The 19495-nt window shown below is 37.2% G+C and overlaps 1 protein-coding gene across 5 annotated transcripts in view; it reads right to left on the reverse strand.

Annotated features, from left to right (window-relative positions):
• GCFC2 (GC-rich sequence DNA-binding factor 2) overlaps positions 1 to 19495 on the reverse strand; it is a gene marked incomplete at its 5' end in the record, with an annotated part of 64253 nt that overhangs the window by 33383 nt on the left and 11375 nt on the right. For 4 of the 5 annotated variants that reach the window (XM_079720990.1, XM_079720989.1, XM_079720988.1 and 1 more), the window contains 3 exons: positions 3355 to 3470; positions 16682 to 16782; positions 17696 to 17917. In XM_079720990.1, the coding sequence (XP_079577116.1) occupies positions 3355 to 3470; positions 16682 to 16782; positions 17696 to 17917 (439 nt within the window). The remainder of the gene's footprint in view (positions 1 to 3354; positions 3471 to 16681; positions 16783 to 17695; positions 17918 to 19495) is intronic. The other variant, XM_079720991.1, reaches the window with a different exon arrangement.

Here is a 19495-nt window from a genome sequence, read left to right on the forward strand (position 1 = left end):
AGTATATTCTGCTGCTGTTGGGTGGAACATTCCATATATTTGTTAGGTTCATTTAGCTTTGTTCAAGATCACTGTTTCCTTAAGATTCTCTATTTCATCAATTATTTGGAAGTGTGATATTGAGGTCTCATACTATTATTATATTGCTATTTCCCCCTTCAGCTCTGTCAATATTTGCTTTATACAGTTAGGTGCTCTACTGTTGGGTGTGTGTGTATATATATATATAATTGCTATATTGTCCCAATAAATTGACCCTTTTATATTACATAATATCCTTGTCCCTTGTAGTTTTAAACTTAAAATTCTTTTCTCTAAGTAATGCCACTCCTGCTCTCTTTTGTTTACTGTTTTCATGGAATCTTTTTGCAATCCTATCACTTTCATCCTATACGCATCCTTAAATCTAAGTGAGCCTCTTGCAGATAGTATATAGTTGGCTCTTGCTTTTTGAAATTTTTTGGCTGTGCAGCTTGTGGGACCTTAGTTCCCTGACCAGGGATCAAACCCAGGTGATAGGCAGTGAAAGCACAGAATCCTAACCACTGGACCACCAGGGAATTCCCAGATCTTGTTTCTTTTATTTTTCCCAACCTATTCAGCCACTGTATGCCTTTTGATTATAGAATATAATCCATTCACATTTGAAGTAATTAGTGATATGGAAGGACTTACGACTGTTATTTTTAAATTTTTTTTTGGCTGTCTTGTAGTTATTTTGTACCTCTCCCTCTCTCTTTTTTTTTTTTTAACATGTTTATTGGAGTATAATTGCTTTACAATGGTGTGTTAGTTTCTGCTTTATAACAAAGTGAATCAGTTATACATATACATATGTTCCCATATCTCTTCCCTCTTGCGTCTCCCTCCCCTCCACCCTCCCTATCCCACCCCTCTAGGTGGTCACAAAGCACCGAGCTGATCTCCCTGTGCTATGCGGCTGCTTCCCACTAGCTATCTATTTTACGTTTGGTAGTGTATATATGTCCATGTCACTCTCTCACTTTGTTGCTGCCTTGTGTTTTGTTGATTTTTTTGTAGTGTTGTGCTCTGGATCGTTTTCATTTTCCTCTGCATATCTTCTATAGGTATTTTCTTTATGTTTACCATGGGGATTACCAAAAAAAAACCTTATAATTCTAGTAATCTATTTTAAACTGACAACATCTTAACTTCAATCACATACAAAAACTCTACTTCTTTATATCTCCCCCTCCACCTCTTGTTATTGATATCACAGACTACACTTAAAAATTTTGTATCCACTAACGTGTTATAGTTATTTTTGTGCTTTTACCTTTAAAATTCTATATTAAAAGTTATTTTTACACCACTCTTACAGTATTACTGGATTCTGTATTTATATATATATTTACTTTTACCAGAGAACTTCGTATTTTTGTATGGTTCATGCTACTGTCTAGTGTTCTTTCATTTCAACTTGAAGGATATCTTTCAGCAATTTTTGTTAAGGCAGGTCTAGTGTGATGAACTCCCTCAGCTTTGTTTACCCGAGTTCTTTATTTCTCCTTCATACATGAAGGACAGTTTTGCTGGATACAGTAATCTCTGTTGGCAGTTTCTTTCTTTCAGTACTTTGAATATATCATCCTACTCCCTTCTGGCCCCTGTAATGTTTCTGTTGAGAAGTCTCTTGTTAATCTTATGGGGCCCTCTTGTACATGATGAGGTGCTTTTGTTTTGTGGCTTTTAAAATTCTTTGTATCTAGAAAGTTTGATTATAATCATCTCAGTGTAAGCCTCCTTGTGTTCATCTTTGTTGGAGTCCTTTTAACTTTTTGAAGTTGAATGCCCATTTCCTTCCTCAGGCTGGTAAGGCTTTGGCCATTATATCTTCAGATAAGCTCTCTGTCCCATTCTGCTACTCTTCTCCTTCTTGGATTCCCATAATGTATATGTTGTTCTGCTTGATAGCATCATATAAATCCCTTAGGATTTCTTCACTTTTCTTTTTTTTTTCTTTTTGTTACTCTGACTTGGTAATTTCAAATAATCACTCTCGGAGGTCTCGCTTGTTTCTTCTGCTTGATATAGTCTGCTACCTTCAGTAAATTTTTTAGTTCAATTATTACACTTTCAGCTCTAGAACCTCTGGTTCTTTCTTAGTTTCCACCTCTGTTGGTATTCCAACCTTGTTCATGTATCAGTTCCCTGATTTCTTTAGTTGTCTGTGATCACTTATGGCACATTAAGCTTCTTTAAGAAGACATTAAGCTTCTTTAAGACGACTATTCTGAATTCTTTGTCAGGTAATTCATAGACCTCTGTTTCTTTTAGTTCTGGAATTAATTTTGGCCCTTTGATTGGGCCATGTTTCCTTGTTTCTTCATGTATCTGGTTATCTTTTTGTTGTGTTTTGTGTATTTGAAAATGCACTTAAGGGGAGTTTCTCCCTCATATGAAGCTGTTTCCCTTAAGTGCATTTCAATCAGCTTGACTGGAGATTCCCAGTGGTGTTGTGTGGGGAAGAGTGTCTTCTCAAACCTTTCCTGGGGGATGCACCTTCTCTGGCCTTCTATATGAAATTTCCTAGTTATAGAGATTTGTGGGTTTCCTTTTCAGGATTCTGTAGTCTCTTGTTCCCTCTGGTGTTTGTAGTACTGCAGACTTTCCAGTTCTGCAACAGGCTGCTTAGCTCTTTCTTGTCCTCAGGTATTTAATGTATGATGGTTCCCCATCAGTGCTCTGAGACAGACAAGACAGAAACAAGTCCCTTGGGCAGTACCTCCAAAAGACAGTGTTCCACACTTCTTTCTCCTTCCCAATGGAAAAGCTATGACTTGGGTTTTTTCTCTCCATCAAAAGCAGTGCTGGCTTGTGAGAGGGGCTAGATGCAGTTGGAATGAAATGGTTTTTCTTACCCATTACAATGTGGCTATTTTGGGCTTTGAGCTTGCCTGGGGTACTACAACTTCCTGATTCCTGGAGTACTCATAAAAGCTTTTTGGACAGTATGTTGTTGTTAAGTTGGTATCTCTGTGGGGCAATGAGGTCTAGGGATTCTTATTCTGGCATCTTGCTGCCAACACTCCCGACATATTATTTTTAAAAATTAAAGGCTATTTAACAATGCAGATAAATGCTAACAAAAATAGTAAGTGAAAAAAGCAGAACTTGATTTTATTGATTGTAACTATACTATATTTATTATAAACACTAAAAGACATATAAAAAAAGGAAATCAGTTATATTAATGTGGTAACAGGTGATGCTAATTTTTTCCTATAAATCTCTTTAATACTAATATTTAATAGTTAAAAAGATTATAGTGCTAATTTTTTTCATTATTAAATGTCTATGACAAATATAAATTTTAAAATTAATATTACTTACCTAGTATTTAGTTGCTTCTTTATAATTTCTAAATTTACTGGTGGAAATGAAATGGAAGCACCAAACTTCTTCACTGTTTGAGATTCACTGCTATGAGAAAGATCTATCTCTCGTCCCTAAAAATAATATGAAAATTTATATTGTTTTCAACATTCATTAGTCTTACAAATATTAATGGCATGAAAGCAGATTGGATACACCAAGGTCTCACCAGCTCAAAATTCCATGCCTCTGACATTTTTTATGGTTGTAATAAAACGTTTTTAAAATTTGCACACAGTTTTAAAATTTAGAACTTTAAATGCATGTGCAAGAGGCAAATTACAAAATCTTATTTTTCACAAGCTTGGTTCTCAGTGTTTATATAGCTAGTTCTGTTTATGATCTAATATACTCTCAAAAAACCACATACTGGAGGCTCCAATCAAGGTGGCAGAATAGAAGGACATGGAGGTCACCTCCACCCACAAATACATGAAAAATACATCTCTGTGGAACAATTCTCACAGAATACCTACTGAACCTGGCAGATCTCAGAACCTAAAAGTGCAAGAAAGATCTCCATGTAATCGGGTAGGATGAAAGAAAAAGAAAAAAAGGGAAGTGGGATGGGACCTGTGTCCCTGGGAGGGAGTCATGAAAGAGGAAAAGGTTCCCATACCTTGGAAGCCCCCTCAGGTGGGACAGAAAGGGAGCTTCAGAGGCTCAGAAGAGACAGCAGCAGCCAGTTTGCACAGCGAGACCAGAATAGATGGTCTGGGCCACTGCCCTGCACTCCCCAGCCTGAGATGCACATCGGCTGGTGCACATGAGGGCTGGGTGCTGATACTCCAGCTTTAGAGGACAGACCCAGGGGAAGGACTGGGGTTGGCTGTGTGGAGACAGTAGGAAGGGGCTGGAGTGTGGTACAGCATCAACCGGTGGGTATACATGGAAGAAGCCTGGGCCCGCCATAGAAGCGAAGTGTCATTGTTAAGGGGGTGTGAGAAGGGAGGAGTGGTGCCTGCCAATAGCAGCCTCACACTTGGCATGCTCACAGAGGGAGTGGGGCTGCCACTGAAACCCCACTGTTAATGTGCATATGAGTGAAGGGAGGGGCAGTGCCGCCATAGCAGCCTCTTTCTCTGCACACTCTCAGCTGGCTTGGCACCACCTCTACAAGCTCTGGGGGCATGCAAGTGCCAGGGGGTTGCCCACAAGTGGAGGCGGGGCTGAAATCCGAGTTGATTACCAGGGGTCACACAACTTAGGAAGCAGGGCTGAAATCTAAGCCATCTCCCCACGACTGTGTGATCTGCAGATTTATGCCACGGCTACTGGTTTTGTAAAAACTCAGCGACTGCATGATATCTGAATGGACAACGGGTGCTCCTGCAGCTCTGATGGGTCTGGACTTAGCACCTGTGGGCTCTGTGGGCGCATGCACATGCAGGCTGGGACAGGGTCTGGGTTGCTTCCATAGCTCCCATGGCGGGTCCAGGTGTGCAACTACTGCAGTCGTGGTACCTGACTTCAGTGGATCTGCACTGGTTGATTTGCGCTGGTGGCTTTGTAAACACAGGGCCTGAGGGACACCAGGGACTACTGCCCGCATTCCCAAAGTTGAGGTGGGACCAAGGGCATGCCACCAACAGTATACTTTGTTAGCTTGCACAGTGGGTTTCAGGTGACACCATGGAGCGCACTTCACAGTGGATAGCTCTGGGAGAGGAACACTCAGTGGCTCCTCTCTCAGTGGGAGTGCTCCAATTCCACCTATCTCACACCGCACATCAGAAACAGATCTGAGGGTTTCTACTCCAACAACTAGGGGGTAGACGCTGCCTCCAACAGGGCTGTGACAACCACAGAGCAAAGAGGAGGATCCGCTCAACATTCAGTTCAGGCTCGGGTCACCACAACACCAGTCACACCCCCTTTTAAGGTGATAATGGCCAGCACACACTGAGGAAAGAGGCAGCCATACTAAAAACAGCCCTCCCACCAAATATATTAAACCCATGCAGGCTACACATGGATACTCCCACATAAAAATAGCCCTCCAAGACCACAGTAATTAACTGTTTCTCCTAAACTCATAGAGTAAGAGAAATATAAGTAAAATGAAGAAGCAGAACAACCGCTTCCAATTAAAAGATCAAGAGAATTGCCCTGAAAGAACAAACAGTGAAACAGACATCTTCATCTAATAGATACTGATTTCAAAAAGGAGATAGTGAAAATACTGAAGGAATTAAGAAAGACTATAATTGAAATACATATTACTGTAAAAAGGAACTAGAAACTATATAGAGGAGCCAAGAAAAATTAGAAAACTCAGTTGCCCAGATGAAAGCTGAGCTAAAGGCAATAAACAGCAGACTGAATAATGCAGAATGAATGTGTTCTGAAAAACAAAATAATGTAAATCACCCAATCAGAACAGCAGACAGAAAGCCAATATAAAATAAATGAAAAAAATGGAAGCAATAGAAAAGATCTATGGGATAATACAAAGCTTGCCAGTGGTTAGAGGTCCCGCTCTGCCAACAATCAGCCTGGCAGTGGTCCTCGCTGCGGAGAGTGCAGAGAGAGGAGGATCGCAGCCTTCTCCCTGGGGCCCTCCAGGCCCTCTGGCCTCAGGCCGGAGGGTGAGCTGGTGGCTCAGGGACAGGCTGAGGGCTGTGCCCTGCAGAGCTCCAGAGCCCTCGCCAGGGCCACCCACTTGTGGGGTCCAGGCCTTGAAGCTGCCCCAAACTTCTCCCCCATCCCCACCTCTGGGACTTAACGGCAGCAGCAGTCTCCATGGGTCACAGTCCGTGGAGGCCCCAGCAACTGGAGTACATGGACACTGCCGTTAAGGTAGGATACTTCCACACTCCCGTGAAGCCAGGCACAGCCACATGCCTCCTTGCAGCTAAGGAAGTCTGAGCAGAAGTGACATGTATAGCACCCAGGCCAAAGCACTGAGCTTCAGTACTTGACTCAAAGGCTTCTCTTCCCTGCCGCAAGGACCTCGGAGGTTCTGACTCCAGTCATGCTTGTGGAAAGTTCTATGCTCTCCTTCCTGCTCCTGCTGCCTCAACAATGTTGCTTCAATTAAAATTACTGTTCCTTGAAGAGTGGGTTCTGTCTCCTCCAGGCCCATAAGGGCCAGGGCAGGATACAGGCTCCTCCCCAGCCCACAGCCCCACCCACACTTTGGGCAAAGATGACTTGCGCTACAGTTGCTTTTATGTACCAGGACTGGTGATTTTTAGTATGGTCTGCTGTTTCCTCACCTTTACAATTTTCAATTAGTTCCAAGGGCTTTTTTTTTTTATCACTTCACTGATTCCTGGACTAAAGATTTAGAAGGCAGTTTAGATTTAGTCCAGACATTTATGGTCTTAGGGATAATTGACTCTATAAATTGTGGAATAAACAGCTTATGCTCATAGAACTGTACAACACAAAGAGTGAACTGTAATATAAGCTACAGACTTTGGTTAATAATAATGTCTCAGTATTGGTTCATCAATTGTAACAAATGTACCAGACTAATGCAAGATGTTAATAATGGGAGAAACTGGGTGAAGAGGGAGAGGTGGGAATGCTGCATATTATCTGCTTAATTTTTTGTGAACCTAAAACTTCTCTCAAAAAAAAAGTCTATTAACTAAAACATAATAATATGGGCAGGGTGAGTACATGAGGGCATCGATGAAACAAAATTAGCCAATAGTTGGCAATTTTTGAAGCTGAATGATGGTCCACAGAGGGGGATTCATTGTATTATTATATGTCCACAATAAAAGTTTTTAAAGTATTAAATATAAAGCGTGCCAATCTATGCATAATAGGAATTTCAGAAGGGGAAGAAAGAGACAAGGGGATCGAAAATGTATTTGAAGAAATTATGGCTGAAAACTTCCCAAACCTAAAGAAGGAAACAGATATCTAGGCACAGGAAGCACAGAGGGTCCCAAACAAGATGAACCCAAGCAGACCTACACCAAGACATATTATGATTAAAGTGGCAAAAGTTAAAGATAAAGAGAAGATTCTAAAGGCACCAAGAGAAAAAAGGGTTAATTACAAGGGAACCCACATAAGGCTGTTACCTGATTTCCCTATAGAAAACACTGCAGGCCAGAAGGGAGTAAAAAGAGTTAATTACAAGGGAACCACCATAAGGCTATTACCTGATTTTCCTATAGAAAACATTGCAGGACAGAAGGGAGTGGCAAGATATAGTCAAAGTCCTGAAAAGAAAAAAATCTGCAACCTAGGATACTCTACTCAGCACGATTATCATTTGGAATAGGAAAGAGACAGAATTTCTCAGAAGAGCAAAAACTAAAAGAATAACAGCAATACTAAACCTATACTAAAAGAAATAATTAAAGGCCTTCTCTAAATAGAAAAGAAGCAATAATCTATATAAAAGAGAAAATCAAAAATGGAAAGTAAATCACTTAAGCCAGTATACAGATTAGAGTAAAAAACAAACATTTTTATGAAAGGGATGATAAGCAAAATGAACAGAAAAAGGATAAACATGAAGATGTAAAAGAGAGTATCAAAATCATAAAATGCCAGGTAGGAGAGTAAAATAATGTAGATTTTTAAATTTTAGAATGTGTTTGAGCCTATATGACTATCATCAGTCTAAAGCAAGTAGATATAGTAATGGGTTAACATATTTGAAAACCATATGGGTTACTACAAATCAAAAAACATACAACAGATTCACAAAAACCAAAAAGAAGAGAACAAGCATAATACAAAAGAAAATCATCAAACCACAAAAGGAAAAACAAAAAGAAAGGAACAAAGAAAAAATACAAAATCAACTGGAAAACAAGGTTAAAAATGGCAATAAATATATATCTATCAATAATTACCTTAAATGTCAATGGACTAAATGCTGCAATCAAAAAATACAGACTGGCAGATTGGATTAAAAAACAAGAGCCTACCATATGCTGTCTACAAGAGACCCACTTCAGAGTGAAGGACACAGACTGAAAGTGAGGGGATGGAAAAAAATATCTCATGCAAACAGAAATGACAAGAAAGCAGGGGTAGCACTACCCATATCAGGCAAAATGGACTTTAAAACAAAGACCATAAAGAAAGATAAAGAACAACACTATATAATGATGAAAGGATCAATACAAGAGGAGGATATTACATTCGTCAACATATATGCACCCAATATAGGAGCACCCAAATACATAAAACAAATACTAACAGACATAAAGGGAAAAAGGGATGGGAGTACAATAATAGTAGGAGACTTAAACACCCTGCTCATATCAGTGGACAGATCTTCTAGACAGAAAATCAATAATGCAGCAGAGATCCTAAATGATACACTAGAGCATTTAGACTTAATTGATATTTTCAGGCATTATATCCAAAAAACCCAATACACAGTCTTTTCAAGTGCACATGGGGCATTCTCTAGGGTTGACCACATACTGAGGCACAAAACAAGCCTCAACAAATTTAAGAGTACAGAAATGTTTTCAAGCAGGTTTTCTAACCACAACAGCATGAAACTGAAATCAACCACAGAAAAAGAAACGAGAAAAAAAAAAAAAAGATTACATGGAGACTAAACAACATGCTACCAAAAAACCCAATGGGTCAATGATGAAATCAAAGAGGAAATTAAAAAATACCTTGAGACAAATGACAATGAAAATACAATCATACAAAAATCCATGGGCTACAGCAGAGCAGTTCTTAGAGATCAGTTCATTGTGATACAGGCCTCCCTCCCTCAAAGAACAAGAAAAATTTCAAATAAAAACCTAACACCTAAACGAATTAGAAAAAGAAGAACAAACAAAACCCAAAGTAAGCAGAAAGAAGGAAATGATAAGGACCAGAGAGGAAATAAATGAAAAAGGGATTACAAAAACAATAGAAAGAAATCAATAAAACCAAGGGCTGATTCTCTGAAAGGCTAAACAAGATTGACAAACCTCTAGACAGGCTCACCAAGAAGAAAAGAGAGGAGAATCAGATAAACAAAATGAGAAATGAAAGAGGAGAAATCACAACTGATACTGCAGAAATACAAAAAACCATAAGCGAATACTATGAACAATTATATGCCAACAAATTGAACAACCTAGAAGAAATGGACAAGTTTCTAGAAACATCCCACCAAAACTGAATCAAGAAGAAATAGATACTTTGGACAGAACAATCACTAGAAGTGAAATAGAATCTGTAATAAAAAAACTCCCTACAAACAAAAGTCCAGGGCCTGATGGCTTCACAGGCGAATCCTACCAAGCACACAAAAAAGGACTCATACTGATCCTTCTTAAACTCTTCCAAAAGAGTGAAGAGGACGGAAAACTCCCAAAGACATTCTATGAAGCCACCATCAGCCCGATACCAAAACCAGACAAAGACACTACAAAAGAAGAAAATTACAGGCCAGTATCTTTGATGATTACAGATGCAAAAATTCTCAATAAAATACTAGCAAACTGAATCCAACAACACATAAGAAAGATCATACACTATGACCTAGCTGGATTCATCCCAGGGTCACAAGGATGGTTCAAAATATGCAAATCAATCAATGTGATACACCACACTGACACAGAAAAGACAAAAACTACCTGATAATCTCAAAAGATGCAGAAAAAGCATTTGACAAAATTCAACATTCATTCATGATAAAAACTCATACCAAACTGGGTGTAGAGAGAACATATTTCAACATAATAAAAACTATGACAAACCTACAGCCAATATAATACTCAATGGTGAAAAACTGAAAGCCTTCACGCTAAAATCTAGATCAACACGAGGATGCTCTCTCTCACCTCTTCTATTCAACATAGTACTGGAAGTCCTAGCCACAGCAATCAGACAAGAAAAAGAAATAAAAGGGATCCAAATTGGAAGGGAAGAGGTAAAATTGTAATTATGTGACATGATATGTAGAAAACCCTAATGACCTACAGAAAAACTAGCAGAACCGATAAACAAATTCATAAGGTAGCCACGATACAAGATTAACACACAGAAATTGGTTGCATTTCTTTACACTAACAATGAAATACCAGAAAGGGAAAGAAAAAAAAACAATCTCTTTTAAAATCATATCAAAAAAGAAAATACTTAGGAATAAACCTCACCAAGGAGGTGAAAGACATATGCTGAGAAATATAAAACATTAATAAAGGAAATTGAAGATGATTTAAAGAAATGGGAAATATCCCATGCTCTTGGATTGGAAGAATTAATATTGTTAAAAAGGCCATGCTACCCAAAGCAATCTACAGATTTAATCTTATCCCTATCAAATTACCCATACCATTTTTCACCGAACTACAACAAATAATCCTAAAATTTATATAGAACCATAAAATACCCAGAACTGCCAAAGCACTCCTGAAGAAAACGAACAAAGCTGGAGGTATAACCTTCCCAAACTTCAGACAATCCTAGAAAGCCACAGTAATAAAAACAGCATGGTACCGGCACAAAAACAGACATATGGATTCAACGGAAAAGAGAGAGACCAGAAATAAACCCACACACCTATGGTCAATTAATCTTCAACAAAGGAGGCAAGAATATACAATGGAGAAAAGACAGTCTCTTCAGGAAGTGGTGTTGGGAAAGTTGGACAGTCACATGTAAATCAATGAAGTTAGAACAAACCCTTACTCCATACACAAAAAATAAACTCAAAATGGCTTACAGACTTAAATATAAGACATGACACCATAAAACTATTAGAAGAGAACATAGGCAACACATTCTCTGAAATAAATCATACCAATGTTTTCTTAGGTCAGTCTCCCAAGGCAACAGAAATAGAAGCAAAAATAAACAAGTTATAGTTGTTTATAATCAAACTTATAAGCTTTTGCACAGCAAAGGAAACTATAAACAAAATGAAAAGACAACCTACAGACTGGAAGAAAATATTTGCAAATGATGTAACCAACAGGGGCTTAATTTCCAAAATCTACAAACAGCTCACACAACTCAGTAACAAAAAAAACCAACCCAATAGAAAAATGGGCAGAAGACCTAAATAGAAATTTCTCTAAAAAGACATACAGATGTCCAACAGGCACATGAAAAGATGCTGAATACTGATAATTATTAGAAAAATGCAAAACAAAATTACAATGAGGTATCACCTCACACCAGTCAGAATGGCCATCATTAAAAAGTCTACAAATAATAAATGCTGGAGAGGGTATGGAGAAAAGGGAACCCTCTTACACTGTTGTTGGGAATGCTAATTGGTGCAGCCACTGTGGAAAACAGTATGGAGGTTCCTCAAAAAACTAAAAATAGAGTTGCCATACGATCTTGCAATCCCACTCCTGGGCATACATCCAAAGAAAACTATAACTCAAAAAGATACATGCACCCCAATGTTCATTGCAACACTATTTACAATAGCCAAGACATGGAAACAACCTAAATGTCCATTGAAGATGAATGGATAAAGATGATGTGGTACATATATACAATGGAATACTACTCAGCCATAAAAAGGAATGAAATAATGCCATTTGCAGCAACATGGATGGCCCTAGATGTTTTCATACTAAGTGAAGTAAGTCAGAAAGAGAAAGACAAATACCATATGATATCACTTATATGTGGAATCTAAAATATGACAGAAATGAACTTATCTACAAAACAGAAACACATTCAGACACAGAGAACAGACTTGTGGTTGCCAAGGGGGAGTGGGGGACAGATTGGGAGTTTGGGATTAGCAGATGGAAACTATTATATACAGAATGGATAATCAACAAGGTCCTACTCTATAGCCCAGGGAACTCTATTCAATATCCTATGATAAATCATAATGGAAAAGAATATGAAAAAGAATGTATATATATGTATAACTGAATCACTTTCCTGTACAGTAGAAATTAACACAATATTGTAAATAAACTATACTTCAGTAAAATAAATTAAAACAACAACAAACCAAATACCGGTTTTTCATGATAGATGCTGCCACCTAACTCCAGTCTAATGAGAGGAAAGCAAATGGAAGTCTGCTGGTGGGTTTCTAGGTAAAGCTTTTAATTTTCTTTAAGCCACCATTATTTGGGTTTTCTGTTACTTGCAGAGGAATGTATTCCCAGCTAATACATGTTGTAACTCAGTACATTTCATATTACTGTCCTCTGGCTCATCGTAACTCACTCATCACCATCATGCTTAGAATGTTGAAAAGGTTCTGAAGAACCTGTTTTAGAAAAGGATATGTGAAGAAGTGGACCAGATAATTAGTCAACTCAATGGCTTAACTATACTTTTTATATTTTCCATGAGACTTGATCATTTCTCATATCAATTCTTACCAAGTCTCCTCTTCAGTTTGAATCATACCTACAAATTCCCAAATTAACCAGACCTTTTCAAACTTCATGTCTTCACCCCTGATATCCTCTTTTGCTTCAAATCTCTTACATCATAAACATCTTTCAAAGACTCATTCAAATTTGACCATTTTCTTACAGGCTTTTCCAAACCTTCCCATCCACCCTCTCGCCTATAAAACTGACCACTCACTTGTTCCTTTGTGCTATTTCAGAACCCTGTACAGAATTCTGTCACAGAACCTTGTAAGATTTTACTATAATTCTTTTGTTTAGCTGTCTCTCCCCTGCAAAGATTGTACATTCTTTTGTCTACCACTGTTAAGTAGTTATAGAGGCTACACAGTGATCTCCAAGAGATATGCCCAGGTTCTAAAATCCCAAACCTGTGAATGAATATTACCTTATATGGCAAAAGATGTGATTAAGTTCAGGTTCTGGGGAATAGGAGCTTATCCTGGATTATCTAAATGAGTCCTAACTGTAATTACATGTAGCTTCATAGAAGAGTAGGAGAGAGAGTTTGGGATGCAAAAAGAGGAGGTGATGTGAAGATGGAGTAGAGAGATACAGCTATATGCCAAGGAATGCCAATAGCCACCAGAAGCTAAAACAGTCAAGGGATAGATTATCCTCTAGAGCTTTTTGGAAGGAGTGTAGCCATATCAACACCTTGATTTTGGACTTCTGGCCTCCAAAAGTGTGAGAAAATAGGATTTGGTTGTTTCAAGTCATTCAGTTTGTAGTCATTTGTTAGAACAGTCACAGGAAACGAATACAGTGGCATGCAGTAAAACTTTAATAAAGAAATCAGTAAATGCATCCACATCAGTAATAAAAATGCAAATCAAATAAACTTGAGATTCCATTTTCACCAAGTGAACTTATACCTAAAGCTGGCAAGATTATGGTAGAACATTCCCATAATAACAGTGGCATTACAGAGTGATCTAAATTTTCTCTAGAAGACAACAGAGAAAAATGTAATAAGTGCCATAAAAATGTTCATCTTCTCTACTAGTAATACTATTCTTGGTCATTACCTTAAGAGAAAAGTTCAAAAAACACACATCTGAACAAAAGAAAGAAAAAAAAAAAAGGAAGGAAAAAAACCAAGCAAATATTTACCAGTTCTTACTAATAGCAAAAAAATTCAGACTGCAAATAACTAAAAAAAAAAAAAAAAGGCTCAGAGACTTCTAAGTTGTAACTGAAGGCTTACTTTTATTTAGCTTTTTAGTTTTAATAACATGAAGATCGTACAATACTTTCTTGCTTAAAAGAGCAAAAAATCTTTCAAAGCACTCCTGTTAAAAAGATTAAAAATAAAAATTGTGTTTGTTATACAATTTATAAGCACTTTGACTTAGATTAGACCATTATAACTTTGAGCCTTACAGCCACCTACTCAGGTAGGTAACATTATCATTCCCACTTTATTATTCCCACTTTATTGATGAGAAAACTGAGATTTAGAAAAATGAAATTATTTTCTCAAAGTCATACCAATAATTATTGAGCTCTCACAATATTAGACACTATGGGATATAAAACGGAAAAAAGTAGTTAATAATTCTTGACTTCAGGGAGAGTGTATTTTAGTGGTAGAGCCACAACACAAATCTAGGACTTTCCACCCCAAGTATAATACTTTTTTTGTTTGTTAGTTTTGTTTTAACCCTCACTATTTATTTGTTTGAGCTTCACATTTAGGCATCTACCATATAACTGTAAAATTAAAAGTAAAAAAGATGGTTCCCTCAAGGGACTTACAATATGTAGAAAGTATTCATAATCTAGTGGGAAAAGAACATAATGTACATGGTATAGTGGGTTGAATGATGGCCTCCCAAAGATAGGTCTATATCCTAACCCCTGGAACCTCTGAATATGACCTTATTTGGAAAAAGGGTCTTTGTGGTTATAATTAAGTGAAGAATCTCAAGATGAGATTATCCTGGATTACCCAAGTAGGCCCTAAATCCAATGACAAGTATCCTTATAAGAGACACACAAAGTAGAGCATAGAGAAGGGCATGTGAAGAAGGAGGTAGAGATAGAAGTTATGTAGTCACAAAGCAAGGAATACCTGGAGCTACCAGAACTTACAAAAAGCAAGAAAGAATTCTCTGCTGGGAGATTCAATTCAATCCCTACCAAAATGCCAATGAAATATTTCATGGAACTAGAACAAATAATCTTGACATTTATATGGAACTACAAAAGACCCTGAAACAGCCAAAGCAATCTTGAGAAAGAACAAAGCTAGGGATATCAAGCTCCTTGGTTTCACACTACATATTTCAAACTATATTGTAATCAAAACAGTATGTTACTGTCACAAAAACAGACACATAGATCAATGGAACAGAATAGAGAGCCCAGATATAAACCCATACTTATATGGTCAACTAATCTACAACAAAGGCGACAAGGATATACAATGGGGGAAAAGGCAGTCCCTTCAATAAATGGTGCTGGGAAAACTGGACAGCTACATGCAAAAGAATGAAACTGGACCACTTTCTTATACCATATACAAAACTCATTTTTGAAACCATAAAACTAGAAGAAAACATAGGTAGTATGCTCTTTAACATGAGTCTCAGCAGTATTTTTTGGATATGTCTTCTCAGGCAAGGGCAATAAAAGCAAAGATAATCAAATCAGACTACAAATTGAAAACCTTCTGCACAAGCAAAGGAAACCATCAATAAAACAAAAAGGCACTCTACTGAATGGGAGGAGGTATCTGCAAATGATATATGTGATAAATTGTTAATATTCAAATTATATAAAGAACTCATACACATCAATATCAAAAAAATCTGATCAAAAAATACACAGAGGATCTGAAAAGACATTTCTTCAAAGAAGATTTACAAATGGCCAACAGAAACATGAAAAGATGCTCAACATCACTAATCATCAGGGAAATGCAAATCAACACCAAAATAAGATACCTCACACCTATTAGAATGGTTATTATCAAAAAGACAACAAACAAGAAGGGTTGGCAAGGATGTGGAGAAAAGGGAACCCTTGTGCATTGTTGGTGAGAACGTAAATTGGTGCAGCCACCATGGAAAACAGCATGGAGATTACTCAAAATATTAAAAATAGAACTACCATATGATCCTGCAATTCCACTCTGGGTAATTACCTGAAGAAAACGAAAATGTTAATTTGAAAAGTTATATGCAACCCTATGCTCATTGCAGCATTATTCACAATTGCCAAGATATGGAAGCAACTTAAGTGTCCACTGATATACAAATAGATAAAGAATATGTGGTAATATATACACAATTGAATATTATTCAGCCATAAAAAAGAATGAAATCATGCCATTTGCAACAACATGGATGGACATAGAGAGTATTATGCTAAGTGTAACAAGACAGAGAAGGACAATCTCTTTGATCTCACTTATGTGTGGAATCTAAAAAATGAAACAAACAAAACAGAAACAGACAATATAGACACAAAGAGTAAACTGGTCGTTGCCTGAGGGGAGGCGGATGGGGGTAGGGTGAAATAAGTGAAGGGGATTAAGAGGTACAAACTTCCAGTTATAAAATAAATAAGTCACAGGGATATGATATACAGCATAAAGAACATAGTCAATTACACTGTAATAATTTTGTATGGTGAAAGATTGTTACTAGACTTATGGTGATTTATTTCATAATGTATTTAAAAGTCAATCACTATCTAGTACACCTGAAACTAACACAATACTGTTATGTCAACTCTACTTCAATTAAAAAAAGAAAAAGGGGGGAAAAAAGGAAAAAAAAAAAGAATTCTTTCCTAGGGCCTTCAAAAGGAGCACAGCCCTGCCAACACCATGAATTGAGACTTCTAGCTTCAACAACTGTGAGAGAATAAATGTCTGTTGTTTTAGCCATCAAGTTTGTGGTAATTTGTTACGGTAGCCACAGGAAACTAATACATATGGCATAAAAGATTATTACCTTTGTGATTTTAATTGCTTTTCTCATTTGCTGCTCTTCCCAAATATCTTGATATTTTTTATCTTCTTCACTATCTTCACTTGTTTCTTCATTTCTGGTTGCTTGAAAAAAAAGGTTCATGTATAAATATTCCATATTTTTCCATTCTAATAGCAGCAGAAATTAGCAATTGGGGAGCTTATAAATGGCTTAGCAGCTCTTTATATGTGTTAACCTTTTCTTCACAATTCAAAATTTACTCTCTCTTTATAAATAAAGAAACTAAGATATCACGATGTTACATAACACAGTTCTCTATCTAAGGACTGTGTTGAACCTAGGACCTGAATCTAGCAATCTGACTTCAGAATCTGCATTTATCACCAAACTGTCTCACTCAAAACATGATGGTCTCACATATGAAAAAGCTTGGAAAAAATGCAACATTTGGTTTTATCAGAGATTCTCAATTCTACCTTAGAATCTAAACACGCAAAAATAATTTCTGGGTTAATAGGAACCAAAAGTCTCATTCTGAAATAGTATTATTTGAAATGACAAAAACTTGGTAAAACATTATTGTTTACAAATGAGAAATGTGAAAATAGTTCTTTGATACCTAAGGATTATTGGTTGAGGAAAACTTTTTACTAGAGCAGGGAAGATTTTAACACATGACACCAAAATCCTACCAATGTTTCTATGTTAAAAAAAATCTTATAAAGGTGACAATGAAAGTTTTCAATATCAAAAATAGGAAACTCTACAAATTTTTTAACTTGTCAAGAAAGATCAAGTGGAGATCAGATAACAGTAAACATTATTATTGCATGTACCCTTTGATAACATTTTGATACAGACATGTATTTTAGAAGCCATGATGTCAGTAAATACATTGATATTAAAAAAATAACTTAAACAACCTTTAGAATAGGAGATACTATATTATGTTTTTATGGATATTTTTATCATAATATTATATTCTAATGAAAAATGCCTTAATGTTCATTTATTATAAATAAATTAAAAATGTACCTGTTTTTTCAGCCATCTTTTGTCTAAGTGTTTGAGGTTTCGGGGTAAATGGTATTATATTTTCATGATCATCAGTCTCACTCTCAGGATATTCAGTGTTTTTCTTCATACCAGAGATGGTGAAGGCATGTTTTACATCCAAAGAAATATAGTCCTCTTGGGCCCTGGCCAATTCACGTTTTCGGTAGGCTGCCTGAATAAAAGCTGCATCAGGGATATTTACTGAAAGAAACAAAGAGGAGGACATTGAAAACAAAATAGTAACAGAGAGAAATAGTCCTCATATTTAAAGGAAAAGAGCACCATTTTTCCAATTTTTTCACTATTTTGATATGAATAATGACTCAAAATCTGTTTCAATAGAACTATTATTATTATTATTTTTTTGTGGTATGCGAGCCTCTCACTGCTGTGGCCTCTCCCATTGCGGAGCACAGCCTCTGGACATGCAGGCTCAGCGGCCATGGCTCACGGGCCCAGGCACTCCACGGCATGTGGGATCCTCCCGGACCGGGGCATGAACCCGTGTCCCCTGCATCGGCAGGTGGACTCTCAACCACTGCGCCTCCAGGGAAGCCCAGCCAAAGCAATCTTGAGGGAAAAAAACGGAGCTGGAGGAATCAGACTCCCTGACTTCAGATTATACTACAAAGCTACAGTAATGAAGACAATATGGTTCTGGCACAAAAACAGAAATACAGACTAATGGAACAGGACAGAAAGCCCAGACATAAACCCACACACCTGTGGTCAACTAATCTATGACAAAGGAGGCAAGGATATGCAATGGAGAAAAGACAGTCTCTTTAATGAGTGGTGCTGGGAAAACTGGACAGCTACATGTAGAAGAATGAAATTAGAACACTCCCTGACATCACACACAAAAATAAATTCAAAATGGATTAAAGACCTAATGTAAGATGGGAAACTCTTAGAGGAAAACGTAGGAAGAACACTCTTTGACATAAATCATGGCAAGATCTTTTTTGATCCACCTCCTAGAGTAATGGAAATAAAAACAAAAATAAACAAATGGGACCTAACAAAACTTAAAAGCTTTTGCATAGTAAAGGAAACTGTAAACAAGATGAAAAGACAGCCCTCAGAAGGGGAGAAAATATTTGCAGACGAATCAATGGACAAAGGAGTAATCTCCAAAATATATAAACACCTCATGCAGCTCAATATTTAAAAAAAAACAAAGAACCCAATCAAAAAATGGTAGAAGACGTAAATAGACATTTCTCCAAAGAAGACATACAGATGGCGAAGAGGCACATGAAAAGCTGCTCAACATCACTAATTATTAGAGAAATGCAAATCAAAGCTACAATGAGGTATCACCTGACGCCAGTTACAATGGGCACCATTAGAAAATCTACAAACAACACATCCTGCAGAGGGTGTGGAGAAAAGGGAACGCTCTTGTACTGTTGGTGGGAATGTAAATTGATACAGCCACTATGGAGAACAATATGGAGGTTCCTTCAAAAACTAAATATAGAATTACCATATGACCCAGCAATCCCACTACTGAGCATATACCCAGAGAAAACCATAATTCAAAAAGACACATGCACCCCAGTGTTCACTGCAGCACTATTTACAATAGCCAGGTCATGGAAGCAACCTAAATGCCCATCAACAGACAAATGGATAAAGAAGATGTGGTACATATATACAATGGAATATTAGCCATAAAAAGGAACGAAACTGGGTCATTTGTAGAGACGTGGATGGACCTACAGACTGTCATACAAAGCGACGTAAGTCAGTAAGAGAAAAACAAATATCGTATAT

The sequence above is a fragment of the Hyperoodon ampullatus genome (genome assembly GCF_949752795.1).
Source record: "Hyperoodon ampullatus genome assembly, chromosome: 15".
NCBI lineage: Eukaryota > Metazoa > Chordata > Mammalia > Artiodactyla > Ziphiidae > Hyperoodon > Hyperoodon ampullatus.